This window comes from Sarcophilus harrisii, chromosome 4 (genome assembly GCF_902635505.1).
Source record: "Sarcophilus harrisii chromosome 4, mSarHar1.11, whole genome shotgun sequence".
Lineage (NCBI taxonomy): Eukaryota > Metazoa > Chordata > Mammalia > Dasyuromorphia > Dasyuridae > Sarcophilus > Sarcophilus harrisii.
In genome coordinates this window covers 307,955,970-307,983,483 of record NC_045429.1, presented here as the reverse complement: position 1 = coordinate 307,983,483, position 27,514 = coordinate 307,955,970, and the positions used below count along the sequence as shown (strand labels likewise).

The following is a 27,514-nucleotide window of genomic DNA, read 5'->3' as shown; positions in this document are numbered from 1 at the left end:
GTCAGAACCCACAAGATTGGCTTAATAAACCAATTATTTGGTTCTTCCCCACTAGACTTTTCCTTTCTCAATTTGCTGTTTGTCCTTCATTTTCAAAGACTCCTGCATGAATTGGATTTAAGTGAGGCAGAGTTAGAGTCGCAGGACAAAGTTCACCAACCATGGCCTGTACCAGCCCTGCATCTCACTTAGTGGTTGAAGCAGCAGCCCTAGTCCCTGGTACCAATTCTCTGGAGTAGCAAATCAGGGGTACACAGACTGGATCTTCCCCCAATTCTTTCAGGCTTTGGATAGTTCTCAGAGCTGGAACATCTGTTTGGGCAAAGTCCCTGAGGACCCAGAAGCCTTTTCTACACATTCCGTATCCTTCAACCTCTTTGCCTATAGGGTCCCTCCATCCTTGATACTCTTTCTGGGCTCCTCAGCTCCAACATTAGGGAAGGGATGCTAATGAGGTAGCCTCCTTCACATTGCAATTATTTCTCCTTTTCCCCAATGATCCAGTCTATTGATCCATTATCAGTCTCTATTCTACTCTTCTTGGCTTGGTCCTGTCATAGTAATATTCCTCTGATTTTGTCCTAAAATAGGGGAAGAGGGTTTTTCTTTTCATCCTAAGTTATCATCCCTTGTCCACCTTTCACCTTCTCCCCAGGGTAAGCAAGGAAAGTGCAGATCAGGAAGAACTGTGGGAGTTATTTATTTTGCAGCATTACAAACTCACATGCATGCAGGAACATATACAGAAATCAAGACACGTGCACATAAACACACAGAGACATCACACACAACATATTGACTCTCCTCCTCCCTCATTCCCCCTCCACCCTGGCCTGGCTCCGATCCCTAAATGCTCATTGACATCCAGAGCTTTCTTCTCCATGGAGACATGTAGGATCTATCTGCCGTCTACGTCACCCCAGCTGACTGGTCCACATTCTCTGCCCTGCTGTGCAGAGATCAGTTGAATGGTTCCTGGGATCTGAGACAGTTTGACATGACATCAGGGAAGGACGAAGGAAAGCAGGTAAAGGAGTTGGTCTTTCACAGACTTAATCACAGAAAAGGGGCTAGTGGTATTGAAACTAAGTGCAAAAATTTGACCATGCTGGGAAATCCCTTTATGAGGTACAAATTATGAGGTCCCTTGAATGAATCAGAAAGGAAGCCACATGATAGGAGGAGGAATGATGGGTCACCCGTCTGGGTGACCTTTAGAAATCAGTTCATTGAGTCTGGAAAAAAGTCTTGAAAGATCCCATTTTCTGAAAGGACCTGTAAAAGACTCATAAAGCTGGAAAAAAGAGAAGTTCTTAAAAGCCATAGAGAGCTGGAGAGAGCGGGATTATGGATTGAGGCAATCACCACGAAGAAAGGGGCTGAAACTCTGGGAATGAAGCTACTTTGATAGAAACTGTCACAATTTCCCAACCCTCTTTCTTCACTATTAGCGATTCCAAGGAGGTAATCCTATATCCCCTTGAGCTCTTTCACATGAGGGTAGAGGTTTTCCTTTGGGCATGAAGAAAGTCTGCTTATTTTTATTTGCTTTGAACCTTTATTTTGTGTTTATAAAGACAATATGTTGGTTGTCTTTATATTTTAATTACCTTAATTATGTTAGATACTGTCTTCACTTGTGAATCACCTCATCTGTTGGTCAAGGTGTCCTTATTGGGAATATTTTCTGGAGGAAGCTAATGAGGGGGAAACATCCCCAGGAAAGACATAGAAATAACACTGAGGTGTTTTGCCAGAAATACTTGTCTTTGGCTGGGAACTTGGAGCTAGCAAAAAGATATGGAGAGTTAGATTCTTTCATACCACTTTCCAGAATGGAGAAAGAGCATTTATACTAGAAAACCTATTTGGATAAGTCAGTAGGAGGGCAGGAGGAAATAGGAGTGGTTTAATACCACACCATCCCATTAACACTTGCTACACAGATATGACTCCATGTGGAGATGCTGGTCCACATTCTCTATGAGTCTGGTTTTTGTCTGTAGAAAGAGCTACAGAAAGGACAGATAGCACTACTTGGTACCCAGGCAGGGGAGTACCAGGGCACTTGTTTTGCTTCCCTTCTCCCACCACAATTCATTCCATCTGCCAGTCTTTCTCTTAGCCTGACCTCCAGGTTCTGAGCTGCAGATTCTAGACTCTAGATTTTAGATTTGTAGGTTATTAGAGCTGAAAGGAACCTTGGAACTCACTTAGTCCGACTCATTTACAAATAAAGAAAATAAAATTGAGAGTGGGGAAAATATTTGCCTAAGCTCACACAACTAGTTAACCACCGAGCTGAGTCAACTGTTTTTTTCCACAGCACCACGCTGCCTCTGAGTCCTTTGGGTAATGTCCCCTGTCTCCAGATGGGCTCAATCGGCTTTCCAGGTTTCTCCTGACCTGCTGCTCCACCTTCCAGGTTCCAGGCTCTGGGTCTAGGAGCCCCTTCCTCACACAGAAGGCTCAGAAGTTGCTCTCTGCCAGCCCAGGAAAGGTGGTTCCCTTGCCCTCAGTGTCTGGGTCACAGGAGCTGGCCCCAGTCTTCTCAAGATAGGAACTTTGGGTTAGAGCGTTTGCCTGACTGCCTCCTGCCCCATTGCTGGTGCTGCTACAACTGACCAGCTGGCGCTTCTCCCCAGGGCAGGTGGAGCCCGGCCGGCCGGAGCTCATGTGGCTGCATGTGTGGCGATGCTCCTCCTCCAGGGCCCTCCCGAGCTGCCAACGACGCCAGGCTTTCAGCAACTCTGCCTGAACCTGCCAGCCAGTGATTGGGCACATTCACATATATGCACTCAGAGGTGGGAGCATGTTGGGGGCTGGGAGGAATACATATGGGCACAAGTGACATATATTCATGGGCAGAGGAGCTGGTTTAGAAGGGCACACTTGGTGTGGGCAGAGGGAAGTTATAGTAAACCTCAGGTGGAATCTTATTGATCATATTGAGAGGCTAAATGGGATGGACAGGGGATGGACAATCGAGAGACCTGTGTTCTGAGCCTGGATCTGCCACTTTAACCAGGTATATCACCCAAGAAAGACCCTTCCCCTCTCTGAACCTCTATTTCTTCCTCTGTACAAAAGGGTAAGATCTCTCAAGGATTGTGCCTTCTATGAGCTATTGAACCTAAAAGATTTATATTGATAAACAGCAGGACCAGCCCCCAGACTGAGGATGAGAAGCTCAGCTTTGCTTCTTGGACTCTCCCTGGCTCCTTATCCATCAGGGTGAATACAGACACTTTAGACCGGCCTCACACAGGGGACATAAAAGATGGGAAGGGTCCCTAGAATGGGGACTGAGAAGGTCACCCTTACCTCCTTGTTGACGAAGCAATACAGAATAGCCACCAGCATGCCCTAGGGTAGAAGAGAAAGCCAAATCAGGGCAGAGAAAAGCAGCACCCACAGCCTTCCATGGTCACCAACAAACTGTAGAAAAAACTTCAGCAGGCCGGGGAAAAGGGAGATAGAGTGTCAGTCCTGAACTGGGCTTGGGGACATTAGGGTTCTAAGTGTCAAGATATTCACCTGGAATGAACTGAGAAAGAGGTCAAAGAAAAGCTTGATGGAGCGTAGGGTGCCCTGAGCATGCTCATCCGTCACGAAGGCAAACACCACCTCATGGATGCCCAGAAGAGGGATCAGAGTCAACGTTGACTTGGCCAACCTGCCAGGAGGGATATTAAGTCATTCCCAGGATGTAGCCACAGACACGCCCTGTGGACGTGATGCAGAACAGGGTCTAGAAAAGGTCCAGAAGGCATCCTTCTGGGAGTAGGATGTCAAGGGCTGTCCCTATCTAGACCTCCCCAATAGCTACCCCCCAACTCCAAGTCCTTGTCTGATTGTTTTTCTGAGGTGTCTTACCACTTATTGGCTGTACCCTCCAGCACCTCCTTAAACCTCTCTGAAATTCAATTTCCTCACCTATAAAATGAGAATAACAAGACTTCCACTATTTACCTCACACGATGGTTGTGAAGAAAGCACTACAAATAGTCTTTAAAGTGTTACATAAACGAACATAAGGTGATAGTGGTGGTGGCTGAGAAGTAAGCTGCTTTAATAGATCATTTGTAACAATGCCAGAAATATCTTGGTGCAAGTTCCACCTTTGACAAGTTCTGGCTATGTGTCCCTGGGGCAAATAGCTTAATCTTTCAGTGCCCTAGTACACCTCAGTGGTGTCCAACTCAAATAGAAATGGGGAACATTAATCTACACACAAAGATCCCAGAGGATCCCAGATCAACTTAGTTTTAAATCTTGATATTTTCTATGTTTTACTGAATTTTATTTATTTTGTTAAATATTTCCAAACTACATTTTTTATGGGCTGCATTGCTTCATGTTTGATACCTCTGCCTTTGATATCCCTAAGAAGAGAGGTGTTGACCTTCATTGATTAATGGAGTTTCCTCACCTGAAGTGCCCTAAACCAATGAAAGCAAAAGTCTACTTCCCATCCCCATCAACATCATCATCATCATCATCATCATCATCATCATCATCATCATCAATATTATTATTAATGCTACTATATTAGCCCCTTGTCTCTATGGAAGGCAGGGAACGGACAATGAATTGAGGTCTAGTAAATTATACACATTCTCATATACCCACACTCTGCCAGCCACTCACCGAAATTTGTAGTCAGTGTATCGCATCTGGTGAGCTTGAAGTTTGGAAATGAGGATCTGGATGATACGAATGAAGATGAAGAAGTTGATCTGTAGAGAAGGACAGTGGCAACTCAGAGAGAGAAAGTGGGCTACTCCTTGGTCCAAGTTCTGGAAAAGGCAGCTGTTAGGTTTACTCCATGGGTCTAGAGCCAGGAAGACCTGAGTCCAAACTTGGCCTTAGACACTTATTATCTGTGTGACACTGGGCAAGTTATTTAATCCTGTTTGCCTCAGTTTCCTCACCTTACAGATTTGTTGTGAAGATAAAATGAATAATTAAAAAAATTTTTTTCTCAATATTATTTTATTTTTCCAAATATATGTAAAGATGGTTCAACATTCATTTTTGTAAGATTTTGTATTGTAAAATTTTCTCCCTCACCCTTCCCCAAGACAGCAAGCAATCTAATATAGGTTATATATGTACAATACTTTTAAAGATATTTCCATATTTGTCATGTGTAAGAAAAATCAGACCAAAAGGGGAAAAACCACAAGAGGGAAAAAGCATTTATGCACATTATAGTTGTGTCTACCATAGTTGATCATCTTATAGATGAGATAATATTTGTAAGAAGCACTTAGCACAGTGCCTGGCTCTACAGAAATGCATATTCCTTTCTATTCCCTGGAAACTGTAAATAATTATAGTTTTCTAACTTCATGGTTAGCTTGTGTCCTGTGAAATTCTCCCCTTTCTATGTACTGCCTTAATCAAAACAGATTTCTGCTCTGTAAAACCAGCACAGTAAAAGAAGGAAACATGATGTTGCTTGGTTTTTTAATTCAAATTTTTTTATTTCTAAAGAATTTGGTTAATATTCTGACCATTCAGCCCGGCTTCTGTACCTTCTAGATATGTCTCCAATGTTATGTCTATTTTAATTATTTTATTACATACATATAAATTATATTATACTATATTTATATGTAAAATTATTTAATTATTTAAAATATTCTGTCTTCATATCTCCACTTAACACTTAGCATAGTATTTGCAGAAAGATAGTCAGTAAATGGTGTTGTTGGCCCACTGATGAACCAAGGAACCAGACAACCACCGGAATGACACACCAGTTGACTTTAATCACATAATTGGATTGATGAAATATGAGGAACTAAAAAAGGAAAGACTCCTGCTATTTGTATAAATGATAGTTTCTTTACAGTTTATAATTATGCTTGAACCAATCAGCTGACTTACTGACCCACTGGCTGTCTAGTCAATAACAAATTGACTACTTGGCTATCCAATTGACTGACTGGACCAAATAATCAATCAATCAATCAATCAATCAACATTTGTTAAATACCTACTATGTGCCAGGCACTGTGCTAAGTGATGGGAATATATATATATATAAAGGCAAAGGCAGTTCCTTCCTTCATTCAGCTTACAACTAGTGGAGGAAATAACATGCAAACAAATATATACAAAGGAAGTTACTTTCAGGATCAATAGGAGTAATTAACAGGAGTTAACAGGAATTAACAGAAGGAAGATACTGTAATTAAGGATTGGGATGATTTCTATTAAAAGAAAGGATTTTAGTTGAGATTTCAAGGAAACTTGGGACAGAGAAGAGCAGAGAAGAGAAAGTGTTCCATGCCATGAGTGACAGCCAGAGAAAGATTCTGTGACCATGAGATAAAATGTCTCGTTCATGTAAAAGCCAGGAACCAGTGTCACTGGGTTAAAAAGTATTTGTAAAAAGATATAAGAAGACTGAAATGTATGTATGTATATGAGGAGGGACAGGTTGTGGAGAGCTTTGAATGCCAAAAAGAAAATTTTGTTTTAGATCCTGGAGATAATAGGGAGCCAGTAGTTTACTGAGCAGGAGTAACATGGTTGGACTTGCACTTGAGAAAAATCCCTTTGGTAGCTGAATGGAAGATGAATTGGAGTGGGGAGAGGCTTGAGGCAGGCAGACCACCAGAAACTGTTGTAATAGCCCAAGATGAGGTTGATGAGGGCTTACACTAGAGTGGCAAAGTCAAAGCACAGAAGAGGGGATGGTCAAGATATTTTGCAGAGGTAAAATCAACAAGTCTTGCCAACAAATTGGATATGGGGAGGGGTGAGAGATAGACCAGATGGTCAAGGGCTTTTGACTGACTAATGGTCTCAGTGAGCAACTGATCAAATGACTAATCAATCAAACAAATGGATTGTTGCTAACAAGGAATGAGGAGATTAAGACAAAAGGAAGTGTAAGATGGATCTCTTTAAAATAGATGACTAGAATGGTGAAATTTGAAGAATTAAAAAAAGGGGGGGATCACTTATGTATATAGGTTAGTAAGGGCTTTTATATCTTATATTTGAGCTCGAAATAACCAGCTGACTGACAGATAAATGAATCAACTAATGGAGAGAATTGGTTGTCTGCCTGGTCAACCCACTGGACTAACCAACCAACTTGACTGATCAGTTGACTAGTGGACCAAACAATCATATGATAAGTTAATCTACTGACCAATTGAATGACTAACTAACTTAATGATTGCTTGATCTAAATGACTGCTTGGCTAATCAACTGACTGAATGTCAAAGACAGTATGTGATTCAGAGCCAGTACTTATGCGATTCAAATGATAAGTTTTGACACATTTAGATAAGATCTACTGGGAATGAAGTGATCATGAAATGCTTCATATAGAAATAGGACCTTCAAGGATAAGAAAAATTTGAACAAGGATAGTGTAAGGGCAAGTATGAGGTTGGGAAATGGCATGAAAAAAAGGCTGTAAAGAATGAACATAAGGAATTTGAACTTTAATCTATGTGTAATGGGGAGCTAGTGAGTGTGGTCCTGAGTAGAGATATGATATGCAAAAATAACAAATGAATTTGAGATTGGATAAGGATGAAGTGGATATGAGAGGCTAATATAAGGTCAGTCAAGTTGTATTCATTTCAATAGTCTAGGAATCAGGCAGCAGAAATAAAGGGCCATTATAAGGCATACTGAAAGAAGAACTGATAGAACTGGATGATTGTACATAAGCAGGGAAGAGGAAGGAGAGACCAGTGAAATATTCCTCTATGGTATAAAGCCTTAGTGGCTATGCTATCATTGATGGAAATAGGTTTAATGTGATTGCCTCTCTCAAGCCTTGGTTTTCTCATCAATAAATATTTCCTGAAGCTTAGACTAGATGATGTATAAATTTTCATCCTACTCTAATATTCTATGATCTTATGATTGGTTGACCAATTAGCCAACTGTCTAGCTGAGCAATTAACTGGCTAGACAAATGATTGACCAAACCATGGTTTGACCAACCAAAAAAATGATGGAGAAGCATGGAATCAATTGGAGTGTTTGGTGGTTGGATGATACTGTACTCACCAGGATAGCTAGGAAGACAGGGAATCGGAGGATCCACCAGAAACCCATGTTATCATTGCTGGTCCAGCATCTGAAAAAGGGATGAGTTATCTGTGGGGTGACATATATCTGTTCCAAGCCCTGTTCCTCTTCAACCCAGCAGCAATTAAACATGAATCCAATTCATTCCACAGGATATGAATCAATAATCATAGCCACAAGACCCAGGGACACACATTCTTATGGCCAGACAGTCTTAAAAAGTCTAAGAAGGGGAAAGTTGAAGGAGAAAGTAAATGCCAGATATTACAAATGCATACAGAAACCAGTCCATTTTGGGGGACAGATACTACATTTGCTGTCATTGGGGAACCAGTGAGATGCCAACACACAGTCACATAACTAATCACAAATTCACTCATAGCAACACACACATAAAGCCCGAGATTCAGTTGCCCATATACAATACACACAGAGACACTTTCACTGCCAGGAGCACCAGCTAAGCTCTTACCCACCATACTTCAACATGCCCAGAGTTATAATACCCAGATACTACACAAATACAAAGGCATATATCTCAGAGTGAGCTAGACAAAGAAAAGAAGTCTAGAAATTGAAGGGGGAAACCCATAGCCTAGTAAAAAGCCCTGGCACCTTGCCCAAGAGATCTCCCAAGGCAGAGCTCATGGAGTGGGATCCCTTTATGGAGACATATGTCTCCTAAATTTACCTTTACCCCTCACTTGTTCCAGGATATAACCTTCCTCTACCCTCTACCTTCCCAGAGTCCTATGGTCCCTCTCCCTCTGCTCCCCTCTCTATCCCCCATTAGCTTCTGGTACTTACTGGATGTTCTCATAGAAAAATTTCACCACAACCCAAGGGATGACAAAGAGGATGGGGGCCCCTGTGGAGACAGATAAGGTGAGGTTTCCCCCTTGTCCCTCCCCGGGGGAGCCAGGGTTCAAACGCTGCAGAATCCTTACCACAATCTCCCAGCCCCCACCCCACCCCCACCCCCGCTCCCGGCCCCCTGCCATATGGCCTGTTTTCTGGCCATCTCCCCCCAGCTCACCCCATCCGATGCCCAGGTAGAGGTTGAAGTAACTCTTCTCTGAGAAGACAGCCAGCACCAGCAGGTTGTGCAGGTAGACACCTTCCACCAGCAGCCAACAGTAATTGGCCACGATGCCGTACTGCATGAACACCGTGGCTACTCGGCACCCTGCCACCGCCTGGCACATATACTGACATGGGAGTGGGTACCACAGACACCCCACACCAGGCTTTGTACCTACCCACCCTCTTTCTTTCTTCCCTCTCTCATTCCTTCCTTCTCTCCCTCCTTGTTTCTTTCCTTCCTTTTTTCCCTTCATTTATCTCTTTCTTCCTTTCTTCCCTTACTTTTTCTCTTCCTTTGATCCCTTCCTTCTTCCTTTCCTTTCTTTCTTCTATCCCTTTCTTCCCTTCTTCCCTTCCTCTTTCCCTTCTTCCCTCTCTCCCTCCCTTCTCCCTCCTTTCCTTCCTTCCTCCTTTCTTTCTTTCTTTCTTTCTTTCTTTCTTTCTTTCTTTCTTTCTTTCTTTCTTTCTTCCTTCCTTCCTTCCTTTCTCCTTCCTTCCTTCCTTCCTTCCTTCCTTCCTTCCTTCCTTCCTTCCTTCCTTTTCCTCTTTCTTTCTTTCTTTCTTTCTTTCTTTCTTTCTTTTTTTCTTTTCTTTCTTTTCTTTCTTTCTTTCTTTCTTCTTTCTTTCTTTCTTTCTTTCTTTCTTTCTTTCTTTCTTTCTTTCTTTCTTTCTTTCCTTCCTTCCTTCCTTTTATTTCTTCTCTCTCTGAATAAGACATGTACTTTTTCTTTTTTGTCTCCCTCCCTCTTTTTTTCTCTTTCTCTCTAATATATATATATATATATATATATATACACACACACACACATATTTGTGTATGAATTTGAATATTTGAAACATCCAAGGTAATCTTGGAAGGGAAGGCACTAGCAGCTGGAGCTGCCTCAGCTAAAAGTAGATACTAAAGCTGAATCTTGTAGGAAACTCAGGATTCTGAGAGGAGAAAGAACAATCCAGACATGAAGGATAGCCAATGCAAAGGCAAATGAGAGATGGAGTAACGTGTGAAGAAGAGGAAGTAGGAGGAATATTTAGAAGATTTTTGGAGAAAGAAACGATGAGATTTGGCAAATGATTGGCTATGCAAGGTGAGGACTGAGGAGTATGATGTCTAGATGCAAACCTAGCATGCAAACCCGAGTGAAAGAATAATTGTGCCTTTGTTAGTAACAGTAAAGCTCCAAAGAGAGATGGGTCTGAGGGAAAGGATTTATTTTGTTTTGGACATTTTGAGTTTGAGACATCTCCAGGACATCCTTGTCCAACAGGCAGTTGATGACAGGGGACTAGAATTCCACAAAGGAGACTAGAATATTGCAAATCTGGGAGTCATAAATGATAATGATAATGAGATGATAAATGAACCCAGAGGAGCTAATGAGGGAACCAGAAGAGAGGGCAAAGAGAAGAGGGTCCAGAACAGAACCTCAGGACACCTTCACAAATAGGGAGCATGACACAGATAATAATGGACCAAAGGAGACTGAATGGGAAGGGTCAGGAGAAGCAAGAGAGAAAAGGCTGGTCCAGAGGCACTGACCTCATTACTGAGCCAGACACTCACACTGAGGTCATCTCCAATCTTCTGACTGTATCGGGTCTTGAGCAGGGCATCAATGACCAGCACAGAGCTGGCCTTGAGAATGAAGGAGACAAATAGATTCATGTGGATGTAGTTACGGGTACAGTGCAGCTTGCTGTGGGGGAAGAACAGGAATGAAAGCGTCCTACCCAGCCTCTCCAACTAGCCATCCAGGCGCTCTCCAGACCCCTTACCCGCTCCCAGTATCTGTTCTATCTTCCTCAGTCTTTGCCCTTCAAATGCAGAAACTCCTCCCGTGGGCTTTCCCCATCCCATTATTTCCACAAAGGATGCCAGGTGGTGCCATAGTGCATAGAGCACTGAGACAAGTCAGGAGGACTCATCTTCCCGAGTTCAAATCTGACCCCAGATGCTTACTAGCTAAGTGACTCTGAGCAAGTCACTTCAAGCTGTGTGCCTCAGTTTCCTCATCTGTAAAATGAGCTGGAGAAGGAAATAGCGAACTACTCAAGTGCCTTTGCCAAGAAAATCCGAAATGGGGTTGGACTGGGATACAACTGAAAAATGATTAAACAACAGCAAACTCCCCAGAGAATCATAGTTAGAGCTGGAAAGGATCTTAGTGGTCAATTTACAGGCAAGGAAACTAGGTCTAGAGAGTGACCAACATGAGGTCACATGGGTAGTAAGTAAAAGAGTCAAGATTTGAACCCAGGTCTAAGTTTGAACTTTTTAGAATCAAGGCTTCTCCTTGATACTGTTGGCATTTCCCCCTCCCAGTTCTCCCATTGTTTCAATCTCCGCACTCTTAAAACGTCTATGACAACCAGAAACTAGAGCTCCTGAGACCTCAGAGATAGAAATCACTTAACCATTCTGTGCCTCAGTTTTCCAGTCTGTAAATATGGCATGATTGTAGTATTTATTAATATTATTCCTAATTTTTTTGTGAGCTTCAAATAGTATCTGTAAAGTGTTTTTGCAAATCTGGAGCTGCCTTTTATGTCGTCCCAAGAAGCCCTGCCCACCCTTCCCACATCTCCAGGCTATCTTTTCCCAGGTACCTGAATCCCAGCAGGATAAGGAGGGCAAGGAGCAATGTTCCTAAGGACAATGAATAGCCCACAGTGTACATCACCTGGAAACTGCTGTACATCTGAGCAGACTTGTTCTGGGAAGTGAGAATGTGGTCAAGAGCCTGCCTTGTCTGGGCACTCCCAGCTGATCCCCTTCCCCAGCCAAGACTCCCCACTGACCTGTGACCAGATCTCACTGATGTCCATTTGACACTGAGAAGCATTGCGCCAGGCCTGGCCCTGGGGCCCCTTGACCCACTGCCCATCAGGTCCACATTTCTTGAAGACAAATCGGTGCTGCACTAGAAGGGGGCACACTGGGGCTCGTTAAGGTCCCCCTCCAACCCAGTCCCTGTATCTCTTTGCCCCTCCCTCAGTACCTAAAGTTTACCTTTATGATGCCAAGGCAGGTACCAAGGGCAGGAGATGTTGGCTGTGGTGTTGGGGAGGGTGTCCGGCCAGCAGGAATATTTGTCAAAGGTCCTGTTACAGACCAGCTCTGCTTGTGGGGCAGGGAGAAGAAGAAAGGGGGTGGCTCTGGCCCCCGCCTCCTCCTTATTCTTGCCCCCCCCAATTGCCCCCATTTGAGACTGTTATGCTTCTTCATCTGAGATGGCGCAGCCCTGACCCCACAGTCCCCCAAACTGCTTTCCTCTATGACTGGAGCCTGGATGAAGAAGGTGGGCTTCTCCTCCTTTCTTAAGTTTCTCACAGTATCACTGGGGATTTTTATACTTAAATTGAGTCAAATTTGTGCTGTAAATATTTGTGTTTATATTTATCTCACCTTCTAGGTTGTACTCCTTGAGAGTAAGGACTGAGTCTAATTTCATTTTTTGTACTCCAGTCAAGCCCTAAGCATGATTCCTTGCCTATAACAAGTACTAAATAAATGTTTTTCCTATTTCATTTTAAAATCTTCTTTGCATTGTTGCCTTTAAAATCAGGGGCACCTATGTGGCACAGTAAACAGGGTATCAGACCTGGGAGTTAGGAAGATTCTTATTCCTGAAATCAAATCTGGGCTCAGACAGTTACTAGCTATGTCTCTTGATCCTAATTGCCTCAGTTTCCTCATCTGTAAAATGAGTTGAAGAAGGAAATGGCAAACTACCACAGTATCTTTGCCAAGAAAACCCCAGATGGGGTCAGGAAGAATCAAACACAACTAAAAAAAATGACTGAATCCTTTAATGTCATTTTCATCTAGTTATCTCTTTCCCTACTCTCTTAACTAGAGAGCTTGTAATGCTGATGTTTAAAACAAAATAAATAGAAAGCTGCCTTGCCAAGCCATTTCCTGAAGGGGCTGACAGGGCAGAAAGCTTGGAAATAGGGAAGGCTTGGGACCATGATGGAGGGGTGGCCCTGGAGCAGGGGGCTCACCCGTGGGAGGGGGCAGCAGGCTCAGGTTGTAGTGACACTCATCGCTGTAGCTCTTCCATTTTTCAAAGAGGAAATCCATCACTTGGGCAGAAGCAGCCTGCAGCTGAGGGACAGGAGAAATGAATGGCACAGGTCCCAAGGCTAGGGACTGGGAGTAAAGGGAAAAGGGTGCAGGATGTGGAAGAAGGGGAGGGGGCAGGGCTCACCTGACAGGAGATCAATAGCAGTAGCAGCAAGACATGAGTGAGAAGCATGCCTCTGGACAGCTGTGCCCCACATCTGGGTGGGCATCAGAGGTCTGGTGGCACCTATCCACTGAAATTTCCCAAGGACATTTAGCTCCTGTTGGGAGCTAGAGAAAGTAGACTTTAGGGGAGAATCAAGACAACAATTTATACAATAACAAAAATATTCTAAAGACAAACAACTTTGAAAGACTTTGGAACTCTGACCAATAGCACAGTGACCATCTATGATCCCAGTGGATTCATGATGTAACATGCTACTCACCTCCAGAGAGAAAGGGAATGAAGTCAGAATAAGGTCAAAGATTGAGGTATATACTTGGACCTGAAAATAAAATAAAATTGAATTAAAATGAAAGAAAAAGTCCCCACAGGTTGAGTCAGGAGACTTGTCTTCTTCCTGCTTTGCCACTGGCTAGCCATGTATGATTTAATCTGCTGAGGATTTTTTAAACGTTTATTTAAATTTTAATTTATAGAATAAAACAAGCATTTCCATAACACAGAATAATAAAAATTATAGCACATGAAACTACATTTGTATTATGTACAACTTACTATTTTTTATTAAAGTTTTTATTTTCAAAATATAGGCATGGATAATTTTTCAACAATGACCTTTGCAGGTCAATATTGAAAAATTACCCAAGCATATGTTTTGTAAATAAAAAGCTATAATAATAATAGAAGGGAAAAAAAAGAAAAGAAAAAAGGCTACTATCGTTGGAGAGGATGTGGGAAAACTGTGACACTAATACATTGCTAGTGGAATTTTGAACTGATCCAAACACTCTGGAGAGCAATCTGGAGCTATGCTCAAAAAGTTATCAAACTGTGCCTACCCTTTGATCCAGCAGTGTTACTACTGGCTTATATCCTAAAGAGATACTAAAGAAGGGAAAGGGACCTGTATGTATAAGAATGTTTGTGGCAGCCCTGTTTGTAGTGTCTAGAAACTGGAAAGTGAGTGGATGCCCATCAACTGGAGAATGGCTGAATAAATTATGATATATAAATGTTATAGAACATTATTGTTCTATAAGAAACAACCAGCAGGATGATCTCAGAGAGGTCTGGAGAGATTAATGAACTGATGCTGTGTGAAATGAGCAGGACCAGGAGATCATTGTACATGGCAACAGCAAGATTATACAACATCAATTCTGATGAATATGGCTCTCTTCAACAGTGAGGTGATTCAGACCAGTTCCAATTGTTTAGTGATGAAGAGAGCCATCTACACTCAGAGAGAGGACTGGAATCTGAGCGTGGATCAACATTCTCACTCTTTTTATTGTTGTTTGCTTGCATTTTATTTTGCTTCTCATTTTTTTGGTGGGGAAGGGTTTGATTTGATTTTTCTTGTGCGGCAAGACAATTATATAAACATGTATGTATGTATTTATTGGATTTAACATATATTTCTATCATGTTTATCCTATACTGGATTACTTGCCATCAAGGGGAGGAGGTGGGGGAAGGAGGGAAAATTGGAACACAAGGTTTTGCAAGGGTTAATGTTGAAGAATTATCCATGCATATGTTTGAAAAATAAAAGGCGTTAATTAAAAAAAAAAAAAAAAAACAATGACCCTTGCAAAACCTTGTGTTCCAATTTCTCCTCCCCTTCTCCCCCCTTCTCCCCTAGATCGCAAGTAGTCCAGTATAGGATAAACATGGTAGAAATAGATGTTAAATCCAATAAATATATACCTATTTATACAATTATCTTGCTGCACAAGAAAAATCAAATGAGAAAGAAAATACAATGCAAGCAAACAACAACAAAAAGAGTGAAAATGCTGATCCACGCTCAGATTCCACAGTCCTCTCTCCGGGTGTAGATGGCTCTCTTCATCACAAGATCATTGGAAATGGGCTGAATCATCTCATCAACTTACTATTTTTAAAAATATATAATAGTTATATAAATGTTTTTCCTCTTTTTTTCTTCCCTTCCCCTTTAGCCCCTCAAATAGGTACATAGATGTAAAATTATTCTGTACATACTTTTATTTAACAGTTCTTTCTCTGAATGCAGATAATATTTTTCTTCCTATGACATTATTTTTAGTTTATGTATTTATAATAATCAAAATGACTTAGTCATTCAAAGCCATTCTTAAAAACAATATTGCTATTATTGTATACAATGTTCTCTTAATTCTGCTCTCCTACTTCATTCTGTGTAACCTGGGGTCTGCAGATTACCTAGTGTGTGGGTAGATTTCAGAGATCTATGAATTTAAATGATTTTAAAATATACTTTTATTCTCAGTTACTTCTAACTGAATGAAATTTACAATTCTTTCTTTCCTTCTTTTTAATAATAGCCTTTTATTTTCAACATACATACAAAGATAGTTTTCAGCCTTTACCCTTGCAAAACCTTGTGTTCCAAATTTTTCTTCCTCCCCATCCTCTCCCCTAGACAGCAAAGTAATCTAATATAGGTTAAACATGTGCCATTTTAAAAAACATATTTCCACATTTATCATAACATTTTTTTCAGTGATAAATATATAGGCAATAAACCACAGTAGTATTAGCAGTATCTTCATTATGGTCATCAATAGAAATTATAGCTCTTTTCATATCAAATTACAGTTGTTGCAGCCCTAAAATATCATTTACATTCATAATTATATTAGGTTGCTGCTAGACATACTACTATATCACAAATTGGATTTTTAAAAATGTTTGATAATTGTCCTTCAATGTAACTAGCTTCCTTTGTGAGCCTGTGTATTTTATGGTATGTATTTGAAAACAATATTCTGAGAAGGGGTGTATGGGCTCCCCCAGAATGCCAGAGGGGTCTGTGTTACAGATAAGGTTAGGAATCTCTGCTTTGGATGCAACGCCAGAAATCAGGAGGATCTGAGTTCAAATAAATCTCAGATACTTACTAGATGTGAGACCCTAGCAAGTCACTTAACCCCAATTGCATTGCCCCCCCCCAAAAAGGAAAAAAAGAATCTGCTTACAGACAGAGTTTAAACCTGTCCTCTCTAGTCCTCATCCTTAAGAAATAATAGTACCCTTCCTATTTCTCTCACAGAGTTATGATGAGGCCAGAAGGAAAGAACAGAATGAGCAAAGACAAATTTAAAATATTTCCCAATGCTATTCTTATATTGGAGGAGGGACCAGTCACTTGCACTTCTGCCTTTCACAGATCTCACCCACCAATTTATATTCTGTGCCTCCGTTTTCCCCTCTGTAAATGGGGGTGATAGTAATACCCAAATGATTGTGAGGATATTCTCTTCCATCCTTCCCAGCATCTCAGGGCAGAGTTAGGGTTGGGGTGGCTGCCTGTCCATAGGAGCTGGGTGGGGGGTTAGTGAACTTCCCAGGGCCTGGAGCATTTACAAGGTGTCAGTACTTGGGGTTCACCTACACTCCCAGGGATCTGCCAAGCAAAGCATAAATCCCCACCTCAAAAACCCAGTTAATTCCTTTATAGCTGGTTCAGGCCTTGGAATTTGTCTTTTAACTAACAAAGAGTCCATTCACTCCCCAGTTTTCCCCTACCCCCTACCTCCGGGCTGAAACAGCTCTGATCGCCCTCCCTCCGGCTCCTGCATGCTCCTGCCAGGGGGAGGAAGCCTTCAGAAGACTGGCTCTCCTTCCCATCTCCTCCCCACACAGAAGGAGAGCGGGCCCTCTGCTAAAGGCCCCTCATGCCTGTCTGGGCTGTCATGGCAGCCACTGGTGGGGTGGGGGTGCCACCGACTCCTGGGCTCCTGAAGGGCCCCTCTGCTGGGTGCGCCCACCGCCATGCCCTGTCTGAGACAACAGACAGAATTCCTTCTGCTTCCCCTCCTATCCCCAAAAGCAGAGACTGGAGTCCTTCTCCCTTCCCATCTCCTCTCGGAAGCCAGAGAATACACCGGGACAGTTTCCTCTCCTCGCTCAGGTCCGTTGGGCTCCAGACTGGAAGCTCCCTCTCCTGTTCCTTCCCTACCTATTTTTTAGCCTTTGGGGAAATCATCTCAGCTGTTTGGCCGTGACCCCCAAGGGCAAGTGGCTGTAGGAGGCCTCCCAGGAGGGCACCCCATTGATCACAAAGTCCCAGCTGTCTTCCAGGGCCTGATCACTCGCGTATTTAGCCAGGCGGTCCTTGTGCTGGACCCCCTGGGGAAGGTGGAGGCTGGGTGGGATCCCCTGAGGAGGAGCAGGGGAACACCCAAATGTCACTTTAAACCCTCTTGGATTACAGAAGGTTGTCAGGTGTGGAAACATTCCTAGGGCCATGATTCTATGTATAGCCAGCACCGGCAGTGAGGATGGATGGAGCACCAGGAGTCAGGAAGACCTGAGTTCTAGTGCAATCTCTAGCTGTGTGACCCTGGGCAAGTCACGTCTCACCCTGTCTGCCTCAGTTTACTCACCTGAAAAATAAGCTGGAGAACTACTTCGGTATCTTTGCTAAGAAAATCCCAAATGGGGTCATGGAGAACCAGACATGATTGTAAACACCTAAAACACACCCACTCCTGTTGTATTCTAGGTACAGGGAACCACTCATTCTCTCTGGCTCATCATGCTCTACTAACAACAAGGCGAGCATCTACATACACGACAAGGGCAGGAACACTAGGGCTACTAGAACAGTGCAGAAGTCCGCATAGTCTCCATCCATAAGGGAAGAAAGAAGGCAAAGGAGCAGGAACAGGAGGGAAATGAAACTAGTTTCTTTTCTCTGTGGGATGATGTTTTTCCCAAGTTGAACTTGGTGAGGATGAAAGTCATTTTTCTTTCTCTCATCTGGGGCTGGGCCATCTTAGATTCCATCAGCCTTCCTTTCTGCCTCAAAAGGCAGCGTTTTTGGGATGCCAGTGAATCTGAACCATACAGTCATCAGCCACTCCAGGAGGTGCTGTGCCAGCTAGATTCCGGGGCCATGATATTTTCTGGCAGAAGCAGGGAAAAGAGTTCTTTGATTTGGAGTTACATGCCCTGAATTCAAATCTTAGGAGGAAGTGTCTTAATTGCTTTCTTCCTCATCTCTAAAATAATCGATCAGTCCATCAATAAAAATTTGTCAAATTTTAAAATAATTTTAATCTTTAAAAATATTTAATTTTAAAATTAAAATAATAGCTAATGTTTGAGGGTTGCAAAGTACTTTGCAAATATTATCTCATTCTAAGTTTACAACTATTCTAAATCTAACATCCTTTATAATCATGAACATCCTCCCAGTCCCAGGGACCTCTCACGCAATTCTGCCCCTACAAAACAAAACAAAAAACCATCAAAGGGGAACCTTTGTAAGAAACAGGACTCAAGTACTCTCAGTCCCAGTTCTAAACCATAAAGATATTTCCCTAGAAAATGAAGAAGCATAATGGGGGAAGATTATTAAGAAGACTCTCGATGGATCAGTTTGGAAGTTGAAAGCAGTGGGGAAAGTAATGGGAGGTTTGTAGGGAAGAGAAAAAAGAGCAATTCAGGCTAAGGGAAAGACAGAAAGAAGCAATGTCTTAATTTGTCCCCAAGGCCTCTCAGACTCCCCTAGGCTCTGGGGAGGAAGGGCCAGAGAGGACCAGTGGGCACCTGACCTCATCCTGATTTCTAATCAAATAGCTCCATTTGCTTTGGCTTCTCAGACCAATATCTGCCTGGCTTTATTGCAGCTTTATAATGGCTTTATTAAACCAGAATTGTTCTTATTATTTGTCCTTCCTTCTGGAAGAGACTATGACATCAGGGAAGTGACGCCATGACATACACATCAATTGGATTTAGGGGAGAAAGGGCTGGGCAAGTTGGGCAAGGTCACCTTGTTCCTCCAGAGCATCTGAATGCATTGACCAGATACAGATCAGGATGACTAGAAATGGCCCTGGATGAAATGGGAGACCTTTAAGATAAGGTCTTCAGCAAGTTTCAGTTTGACTGAGGCTGCACCTATTTAGTGATTAAGGGTGGGCAGCAATTAAGCTAAAGATAATTTTCAATGAACTTCACCCCTGCAAAACCTTGTGTTCCAGATTTTTTTCTTCCCTTCCCCCCACAATCTCCCCATAGATAAAAAATAATCCAATATATGTGAAACATGTTCAATTCTGCTATACATATTATGCTGCACAAGAAAAATGAGATCAGAAAGGATATTTGGATGTATTTTAAAAATAAAAAGCTATTTAAAAAAAAAAGACTTTCCTCTTTCACCTGGTCAAAAAAAAAATCTAAATAAACCTGGAAGGGGAAGGTCCTCGGGTTTCTGGCCAAAACAGAACTGATTGCTATTTACATTCAATCTGAGTCAACAGACCCTCCTGGTCCTCTCAGTTTCCTGGATTGAGAATATAGTCACTTTTCAGGAATGTTCCTATGGGAATTCTCCAGTGCATGTAGCTGCAATGATACTCAGGTTGTTACTGAACTGTATTCTTATAATTAGACCAGTGCCCTCACTACCCATTCCACTAAAGCTCTAACCCTGAAGATGCATGGACATTAAAGGTCTGCCTTAAAACTTTTAGCATGGGAAGGGTGGGGTATATATTAGGCAGAAAAGGCAGAGCTCTGGGGCCTGGCAGAGTCATCTGGCTAAACCTTGGACTGTACCCCATATTACCTACTCATCCTATCTTATCTTTTTTTCTCCTATTTTATTCTCTGCCAATCTAGGGCGGACAGAGCCAAGTAGGTGAAGGTGAAGCTTGGGATGGATGGACTGAGTAAGGGAGGTAGGGAGAAAAAGGAGCTGAGAGTAGAATAAAGAGTAGAGTGAGGAGAGAGGGAATATGAGGCTAGGGGCAATGGCTAAAAAAAGATCCGGCTAGACATCCTGGATCAAGTGCTGGAAAGATCCAGCGAGGGATAGGAAGAGAAGAAAAAAGAGGAAAGAAGAGAAAGGTCTTTTTAGTTAGTTGGGAAGAAACCTCCTGGATAGTCCTGAGAAAATTTCTTAAATCAGAGGGAAGATGGTGATGGGTACCACAGAGCTCCCAGCTATGAGACCAACTCTGGTTTGGGCAGCTGGGCAGGCCAGTGAGTCCCTGGTCTCTGGGATTCTCATCTAGAGATGGATCTTAGGGAGCAGGTGGGGTATGTTGTGGAACAGGGAAGAAAGGTGTCAGTGTTAGCACTCTGCAGAGAACAACTCAAGTATAATTATTTCAGATTGAGGCAGAAAGAGAGAGAAAAATGTGTGGGAGGAAGGATTGAGCTCAAAAGCCCCAGGCTTCACTCTGGAAACACTGTCCCGTCTCCAGCGGCCTGGACCAAGATGTCTCCAAAGCATCACAAGTTAGGCAGTCGGATTGGGACCAGAAATATGGAGATGAGGGATAGACACTTTGGGTGCCCACTTCTGCCTTGCTGCCTGACCCTTAGCCAAGGAGGGAAAGTGAATCTGGACCAGACGGCCTGAAATCACAGAAAACACTATGGTGGCCACACCTCCTTGGGTCACATCCCTCCTCACTAAGGCCTGCAGGTACCATGCCAAGGCCTTCCATGTGTCTGGCAGAGGAACATGCCAGCCGATGGCAAGTGCCAGGAGGAAAAGTTCCCTCTTTTCTGGTAGGACATATGGGGTTCTGGCTGGGCTTCTTGGCACTGAGGGCAGAGAAACCCCTGGGGCAGAGGGAGAGCGTGACAAGGAGCAGCTCTGGCCCATCCAGCCCAGCACAAATATTCTCACTTTCTCAGATTCCAAGGAACCTGACCTCAATGTCTTAGCAGCGCCAATCCCAAGCTCATGCCAGTCCCTGGCAAGGTTTTCTAGGTCCACTTAACCCAATGCAATGAGAATAGAGTAAATAGGAGGAAGAAATGTAGCTGAAAGAAGGAATCTGGTTCAGGATGGCTGGATCCATAAAATTATTGATTTAGAACTGGATGGGGGCCTTAGAAGCCACCGAGTTCAGTCCCTTCATTTTACAGATGGGGAAACTGAGGCCCAGTTAGTGACTTGTCCAATTTCACTTAGGAGTCACTCATGTCTAATTCATTCTGCTATCAGTTGATTTTTGGAATGGCTAAAAGAATAGGAAAGTTGAAAAAATGTAGCAAAATTATCCTTTGAATATTGACATAATATTTTTCTTGTGCAGCATGATAAATATGGAAATATGTATAGAAGAATTGCACACATGTTTAACATATATTGGATTAGTTGCCTTCTAGGGAAGGAGATGGGAGGAAAGGAGGGAGAAAAACATTTGGAACACAAAATTTTGCAACAGTGAATATTGCAAACTATGCATGTGTCTTGAAAATAAAAAGCTTTATAAAAAAAAGGAAAATGACATCACAGCAGCAATTAATCCTTCCGCCCAACACTGACCACATTGGAATCAATGAGCTAGCACCATGCAAATAACTCCAGGGCCACTGTGTACTAATGAGTCAAATTTCCAGGAATATCACTTTCCCACCATATTTCCCTTTTCTCCTAGTCATTTTAAAGACTTAGTTTCCTTTCTGTATTCCTTGTTAAAGGATTGAACTTCTTCTCTATAGATAAACTGCTTTCTGGGATAACTTTGAGATATGAATCTCAATTGAATGTTTTGGATGAAGATCTATAAGGAATTGATTCAAACTTATGTCTAAAAGTCCTTCTCCAATAAATAAATGACCAAAAGATATGGACTATTTTCAAAACAACATATCCACATTATTGATACCATGTCAAAAATGTTCCAAAACACTAATAATCAGAGATAAGAAAACCAAAGCAACTCTTGAGTTTTCACATCCCTACGATTTGCAAAGATGATGAAAGGGGATAATGACGAACGTAGAAGGGCTGTATGTACATTCATACACTGTTGGAGCTGTGAATTGCTCCAGCCATTTTGAAAGGCAATTTGAAACTATATCTCTAAAGTTTTAAATTTTATACCCCTTGATCCTACTGTGCCAGTTCTATACCCCAAAGAGATCAAAAAAGGAGACAAAGGATCCATATTATAAAAATACTTATAGCAATTCTTTTCATAGTAGACAGAATTGGAAACTAATTTGACCACTTATTGGGAAACGGCTAAACAAACTGTGGAATGGGAATGTGATGGAATAAATATTCTCATGTTGTGAGAAATTATGAAATGGACAGTTTGGGAAGATACTGTTCATAGACCTCTATGAACTTGGTGCTGGGTAGAATAAGCAGAACTATTATTTATATAATGATAACATCATTACTGAGAAAAACAAAAAGTCCCTAGAACTCTGATCAATGTAATAATAAACCATATGTTCAGAAGATTAAAGATGAAACACATCACTCACCTTCCAGAGAGTGTGGGAATTTAGGGTTCAATGCCAAATTGCATTCAATTGCAATTATCAATGCAAATTAATGCAAAATAAGACATACATTCTGGACAAAGTCAATGTGGGAGGGATTTGTTTTGCTGGATTGTAAAAATTTATCATGAAGGGTTTTTTTTTTCTTTTGCTGAGGCAATTGGTATGAAGTGACTTGCCCAGGGTCACATAGCTAGGAAGTGTTAAGTGTCTGAGGTCATATTTGAACCCAGATCCTCCTGACTTCAGTGCTGGAGCTCTATCCACAGCACCACCTAGCTGCCTTCTATTATGAAGGTTGTTTTTTTTTAATTATTCAATTGATGGGGCAGTGGGAGAGAGTAGTAATAAATGCTTATAAAAATAAATAAATGGATGAATAAAGAAACAAAATAAAATTGGGAAGTAGGCTAAGGACGCTTGAATAAGGTGGGTCATGGTTAACCTTGATGGGCGGTACAGTAAGCCTCCTATGGTTTGGGGATTACGAGTCCTAGGAAGGCCCAAGATCTCAGAATTTCTTTTCCTCCCCTGGCCACAAGAAGGATACAGAAATCCATATTGGCAAAAAAAAAAAAAAAAAAAAAAAAAAAATAGAAAGGTGCTAGGGACTGAGGGCAATATTAGGACAAAAAAATCTGTATGTGTGGTGAAAGAAGCTAGATGGTCCTCAAAAAGTGTGTGTTTTTTTATATGTATCTTCCTCAGACTATAATTAACTTGAGGGAAAGGAATTTTTCCCTTTTTGTCTTTATCTCCTTAGCTATTTATTGAGAGTGTCCAAGTGCCTTAATAAATGCTTGTTGATTAAATGTATACATGTGTTTGTGTATGAGAGTGAGTCAAGCAGAGATGAGCCTAGATGGCTGGGAGAAGCATGAAGGAGGGAATAAATAGTGGCCATTCCTTGTTGTTTTCTTGTTTCAGTCATGTTCCCCATTCCATTTGGAATTACAGATGAGGAAATTGAGGCACACGGTGTTAAGTGACTTGCCCAGAGTCTAGGCCAGGGAATGTCTGAGGCCAGATGGGAACTCGGGAAGACTCATTTTCCTAACTCCCAGGGCTCTAGCCGCTGACCCATGCAGCTGCCCCAAGCTTCCTCGGAGCCCTTAAGGACTAGGCCGGGAAAAAGCCAAGGAAGGCAAGAGGAAGGACGTTGGGCACATTTTCGCGTCCGCCTGATCTGGGGTACCGCAGAGGCAGTCACAAGCACATGTGGGGTTGGCCCCGGGCCCGGCTTTTCACACTCACACTCCCTGCACACAGTTGCGTGCACACGCTCGTGTCCACGCTTGGCCGAACAGGCTCATGCATGGCTGCTCATAGAGTCTCTGCTGGCCAGGGCCCAGGCCTCCCACCGGGCGCTCGGGCCCTGCTGGACCAAGGTGACGAAGGTATCAGAGCTCCCAGGGACCATCACACTGGTCTCCGAGGATGCTGCAGGAGCCGGGAGCAGCAGCAGCAGACTTTTGAGGGAGTTAGAGGTAGGGAAAAGGGGTGGAGGATGGGAGGCAGGCGTGGACTATGGATCTGGGAAGTTTCCTGCCCCGCAGGAGGCACCCGAGCCCCCTCTCAGGGGCTCCTAGAAGGGGAGATGAAGTTCAGGGGGTATGTGTGAGTGTGAGGGGGGGTGTTGTTTGTGTGAAACCCAGTAGGCAGCAGGAGGTCATAGCCCCGAGGGCACTAGAACACGGGCTCCTGCAGTGTTGACACAACTAGATTCCTGGAGCCTACAAAAGGTTCCAAATAAGGGCTCCCGGGCAGCCAAGGGCTGGGGGATGATTCCATCCTGGGCTCATGGCCCTTCCCTCTAGAACCTCAGGGCTGTTAGCCCCCCACAGTGGAGGAAGCTGGGCTCTGAGGGTCAGAAGTCAAAGACAACCCAGGAGACTTGATGTCACCTTCCCTTCCCACAGGGCTACGGAAAGGCTCCATGATGGCAGAGGGCAATGACCTTTACTCTGGGGGCAAAATAGCATCTGGCTCCCAACTGAGGTGGCTGCCCCCAAGTGGGAAGGAAGGGAGGGACCTACTACTGGGGTCTGTTCACCCCCCCCCACCCCCGTTGGAGGCGGACAGAAGAAAGGAGGGTCCCAGGTGCTGAGATTATTAGGGCACACACCTCTGTTTGTGTATATGGGTGAGTGTGAACAGTGTGTGCGTAGCCGGAAAGACCAGATGGTGTTTAAAAGAGTGTTTTCTGAGTGTGTATTTGTGTGTGTGTGTGTAAACATGTACGGGTACATGTGTGAGGGTAAGTCAGGCAAAAAATAAGAATAAAGCCGGCAAAAGGCCTGGGAGAGCTGGGTCTCTGAGGGAGTGGGATGTAACGGCAGGGGGAAGAAAATAGTGACTACCGGCCCTTTCCCCCCCTCCTTACCCCAACTCCTCCCAGGAGTAGCTAAGGGGAAGGTAAGGGGGGAGTCTGGGCTCTTGGAGGAGAAGCCCGTTGGGTCCCGGAAAGATAACAGCGCCGTCTCCCCCAGTTTAGCAGGAGCTGAAGGGGGCCATCATTCCCGGGGGAGCTTTGGGGGCTGAAGCTCGTTCTAAAATGCAGCGTTGAAGCGACCACCCTGAGTGCCTCTGGAATTGGGGAGGGGGCCAGTCTCCGACCTGGGACTCGAGATGAATGACTGGAACAGGAAAATATTGGCCGGCGGTCTCAGGTGGGCAGACAGGTTGTCCCTGGCAGACCCCCGCGCCCGCAGCTTCCCCTGTGCGGAAGCTCCTTCCCCACGGCGTCCCCTCCTGCCCTGCTCTCCCCCTGTCCTGCTTCCTCTTCTCCCTCCTCCTCCGTTAGCCTCGTCCTTCTCTGCTTCACCTGCTCCCGGCTCCCTTCCCCGCTGGTCCCTCCCCGCAGCCCCGCGCCTCCGCTCCCCTCCCCGGCCCCTCTCCCGGCCCCGGCCGCGCTCACCCTTCCAGCCGCCCGCAGGTGTTGGCCGCGCGCCGGCTCCCGCGCCTGGCCCCGGCTCCCCGAGCCCGAGCGCCGCTGGCGGGATCGCTGCTCGCCACTCCCCGGCGCTCCGCACAAACTTTCCCGACCGCGACAGCCGGTGGCTGCAGAAGGAGGGAGGAGGAGGGGACGTCCCCGGGGGCCGCCCCCCCCCCCGCCCCCCCGCCCGGAGAGCGTCACCCGCCGGGCGGCTCCCGCAGTCCGAGACCCCCGCGAGCCCCGGCCAGCGCGTCCTTCCCACAGCCAGAGCGGGCGTGACGGCGATGCGGGCGCCGGGGCTCCGCGGGGGAGCGGGCTCTCTGAGGGGTCACTGATCCCTCCTTCCATCCCCCCCGGGGGTCCCGCCTGCCCCGCTCTCTGACCCTCAGCCCTTCCCGGGGGTCCCGCCTGCCCCGCTCTCTGTCCCTCAGCCCTTCCCGGGGGTCCCGCCTGCCCCGCTCTGTCCCTCAGCCCTTCCCGGGGGTCCCGCCTGCCCCGCTCTCTGTCCCTCAGCCCTTCCCGGGGGTCCCGCCTGCCCCGCTCAGCCCTTCCCGGGGGTCCCGCCTGCCCCGCTCTCTGACCCTCAGCCCTTCCCGGGGGTCCCGCCTGCCCCGCTCTCTGACCCTCAGCCCTTCCCGGGGGTCCCGCCTGCCCCGCTCTCTGACCCTCAGCCCTTCCCGGGGGTCCCGCCTGCCCCGCTCTCTGACCCTCAGCCCTTCCCGGGGGTCCCGCCTGCCCCGCTCAGCCCTTCCCGGGGGTCCCGCCTGCCCCGCTCTCTGACCCTCAGCCCTTCCCGGGGGTCCCGCCTGCCCTCAGCCCTTCCGGGGTCCCTGCCCGCTCTCTGACCCTCAGCCCTTCCCGGGGGTCCCGCCTGCCCCGCTCTCTCGCCCTCAGCCCTTCCGGGGTCCCGCCTGCCCCGCTCTTCTCAGCCCTTCCCGGGGGTCCCGCCTGCCCCGCTCTCTGTCCCTCAGCCCTTCCCGGGGGTCCCGCCTGCCCGCTCAGCCCTTCCCGGGGTCCCCTGCCCGCTCTCTGACCCTCAGCCCTTCCCGGGGGTCCCGCCTGCCCCGCTCTCTGACCCTCAGCCCTTCCCGGGGGTCCCGCCCCCCTCAGCCCTCCGGGGTCCCCTGCCCCGCTCTCTGACCCTCAGCCCTTCCCGGGGGTCCCGCCTGCCCCGCTCAGCCCTTCCCGGGGGTCCCGCCTGCCCCGCTCTCTGACCCTCAGCCCTTCCCGGGGTCCCGCCTGCCCGCTCAGCCCTTCCCGGGGGTCCCGCCTGCCCCCCGCTCTGACCCTCAGCCCTTCGGGGGTCCCGCCTGCCTCTCAGCCCTTCCCGGGGGTCCCGCCTGCCCCGCTCTCTGACCCTCAGCCCTTCCCGGGGGCCGCCTGCCCCTCTCAGCCCTTCCCGGGGGTCCCGCCTGCCCCGCTCTCTGACCCTCAGCCCTTCCCGGGGGTCCCGCCTGCCCCGCTCAGCCCTTCCCGGGGGTCCCGCCCTGCCCCGCTCTCTGACCCTCAGCCCTTCCCGGGGGTCCCGCCTGCCCCTCTCAGCCCTTCCCGGGGTCCCGCCTGCCCGCTCTCTGACCCTCGGCCCTTCCGGGGGTCCCGCTGCCCGCTCAGCCCTTCCCGGGGTCCCGCCCCCGCTCCTGACCCTCAGCCCTTCCCGGGGTCCCCCTGCCCGCTCTTGTCCCTCAGCCCTTCCCGGGGTCCGCCTGCCCCGCTCGGCCCTTCCGGGGGTCCCGCCTGCCCCGCTCTCTGTCCCTCAGCCCTTCCCGGGGGTCCCGCCTGCCCCGCTCAGCCCTTCCCAGGGGTCCCGCCTGCCCCGCTCTCTGACCCTCAGCCCTTCCCGGGGGTCCCGCCTGACTCGCTGTTGGAGATTCTGGACCCCCTACAATCCCCGCCACTCTGACG

General features: G+C 45.7%; 1 protein-coding gene across 2 annotated transcripts; it reads right to left on the bottom strand.

The window, feature by feature from the left end:
- Positions 1 to 2,020: 2,020 nt before the first annotated feature.
- Positions 2,021 to 25,760, bottom strand: GCGR (glucagon receptor). 2 transcript variants are annotated; one of them, XM_031965641.1, is made up of 15 exons: positions 25,595 to 25,760; positions 13,667 to 13,726; positions 13,363 to 13,508; positions 13,157 to 13,259; positions 12,162 to 12,269; positions 11,951 to 12,072; positions 11,759 to 11,865; positions 10,716 to 10,848; positions 9,105 to 9,264; positions 8,876 to 8,936; positions 8,048 to 8,117; positions 4,651 to 4,739; positions 3,538 to 3,676; positions 3,325 to 3,366; positions 2,021 to 2,760 (listed from the first exon to the last, which is right to left on the bottom strand). In XM_031965641.1, the coding sequence occupies exons 3-15, from the start codon at positions 13,408 to 13,410 to the stop codon at positions 2,470 to 2,472; spliced, it is 1,473 nt and encodes a 490-aa protein (XP_031821501.1). In that variant the 5' UTR covers positions 13,411 to 13,508; positions 13,667 to 13,726; positions 25,595 to 25,760; the 3' UTR covers positions 2,021 to 2,469. The 2 variants fall into 2 exon arrangements, with proteins under 2 accessions (XP_031821501.1, XP_031821500.1); XM_031965640.1 differs by having other exon boundaries at positions 10,692 to 10,848; positions 25,595 to 25,759.
- Positions 25,761 to 27,514: the final 1,754 nt, after the last annotated feature.

Bases quoted from the DNA above. Each gene is read 5' to 3' on its own strand.
- GCGR (XM_031965640.1), bottom strand. From the start codon at position 13,410: ATGCTTCTCACTCATGTCTTGCTGCTACTGCTATTGATCTCCTGTCAG. The intron at 8,118-8,875 runs GTAAGTACCAGA...TCCCTTTTTCAG, and splicing joins TTTTTCTATGAGAACATCCA to ATGCTGGACCAGCAATGATA. The intron at 4,740-8,047 runs GTGAGTACAGTA...CCTTCTCTACAG, and splicing joins CTGTCTTCCTAGCTATCCTG to ATCAACTTCTTCATCTTCAT.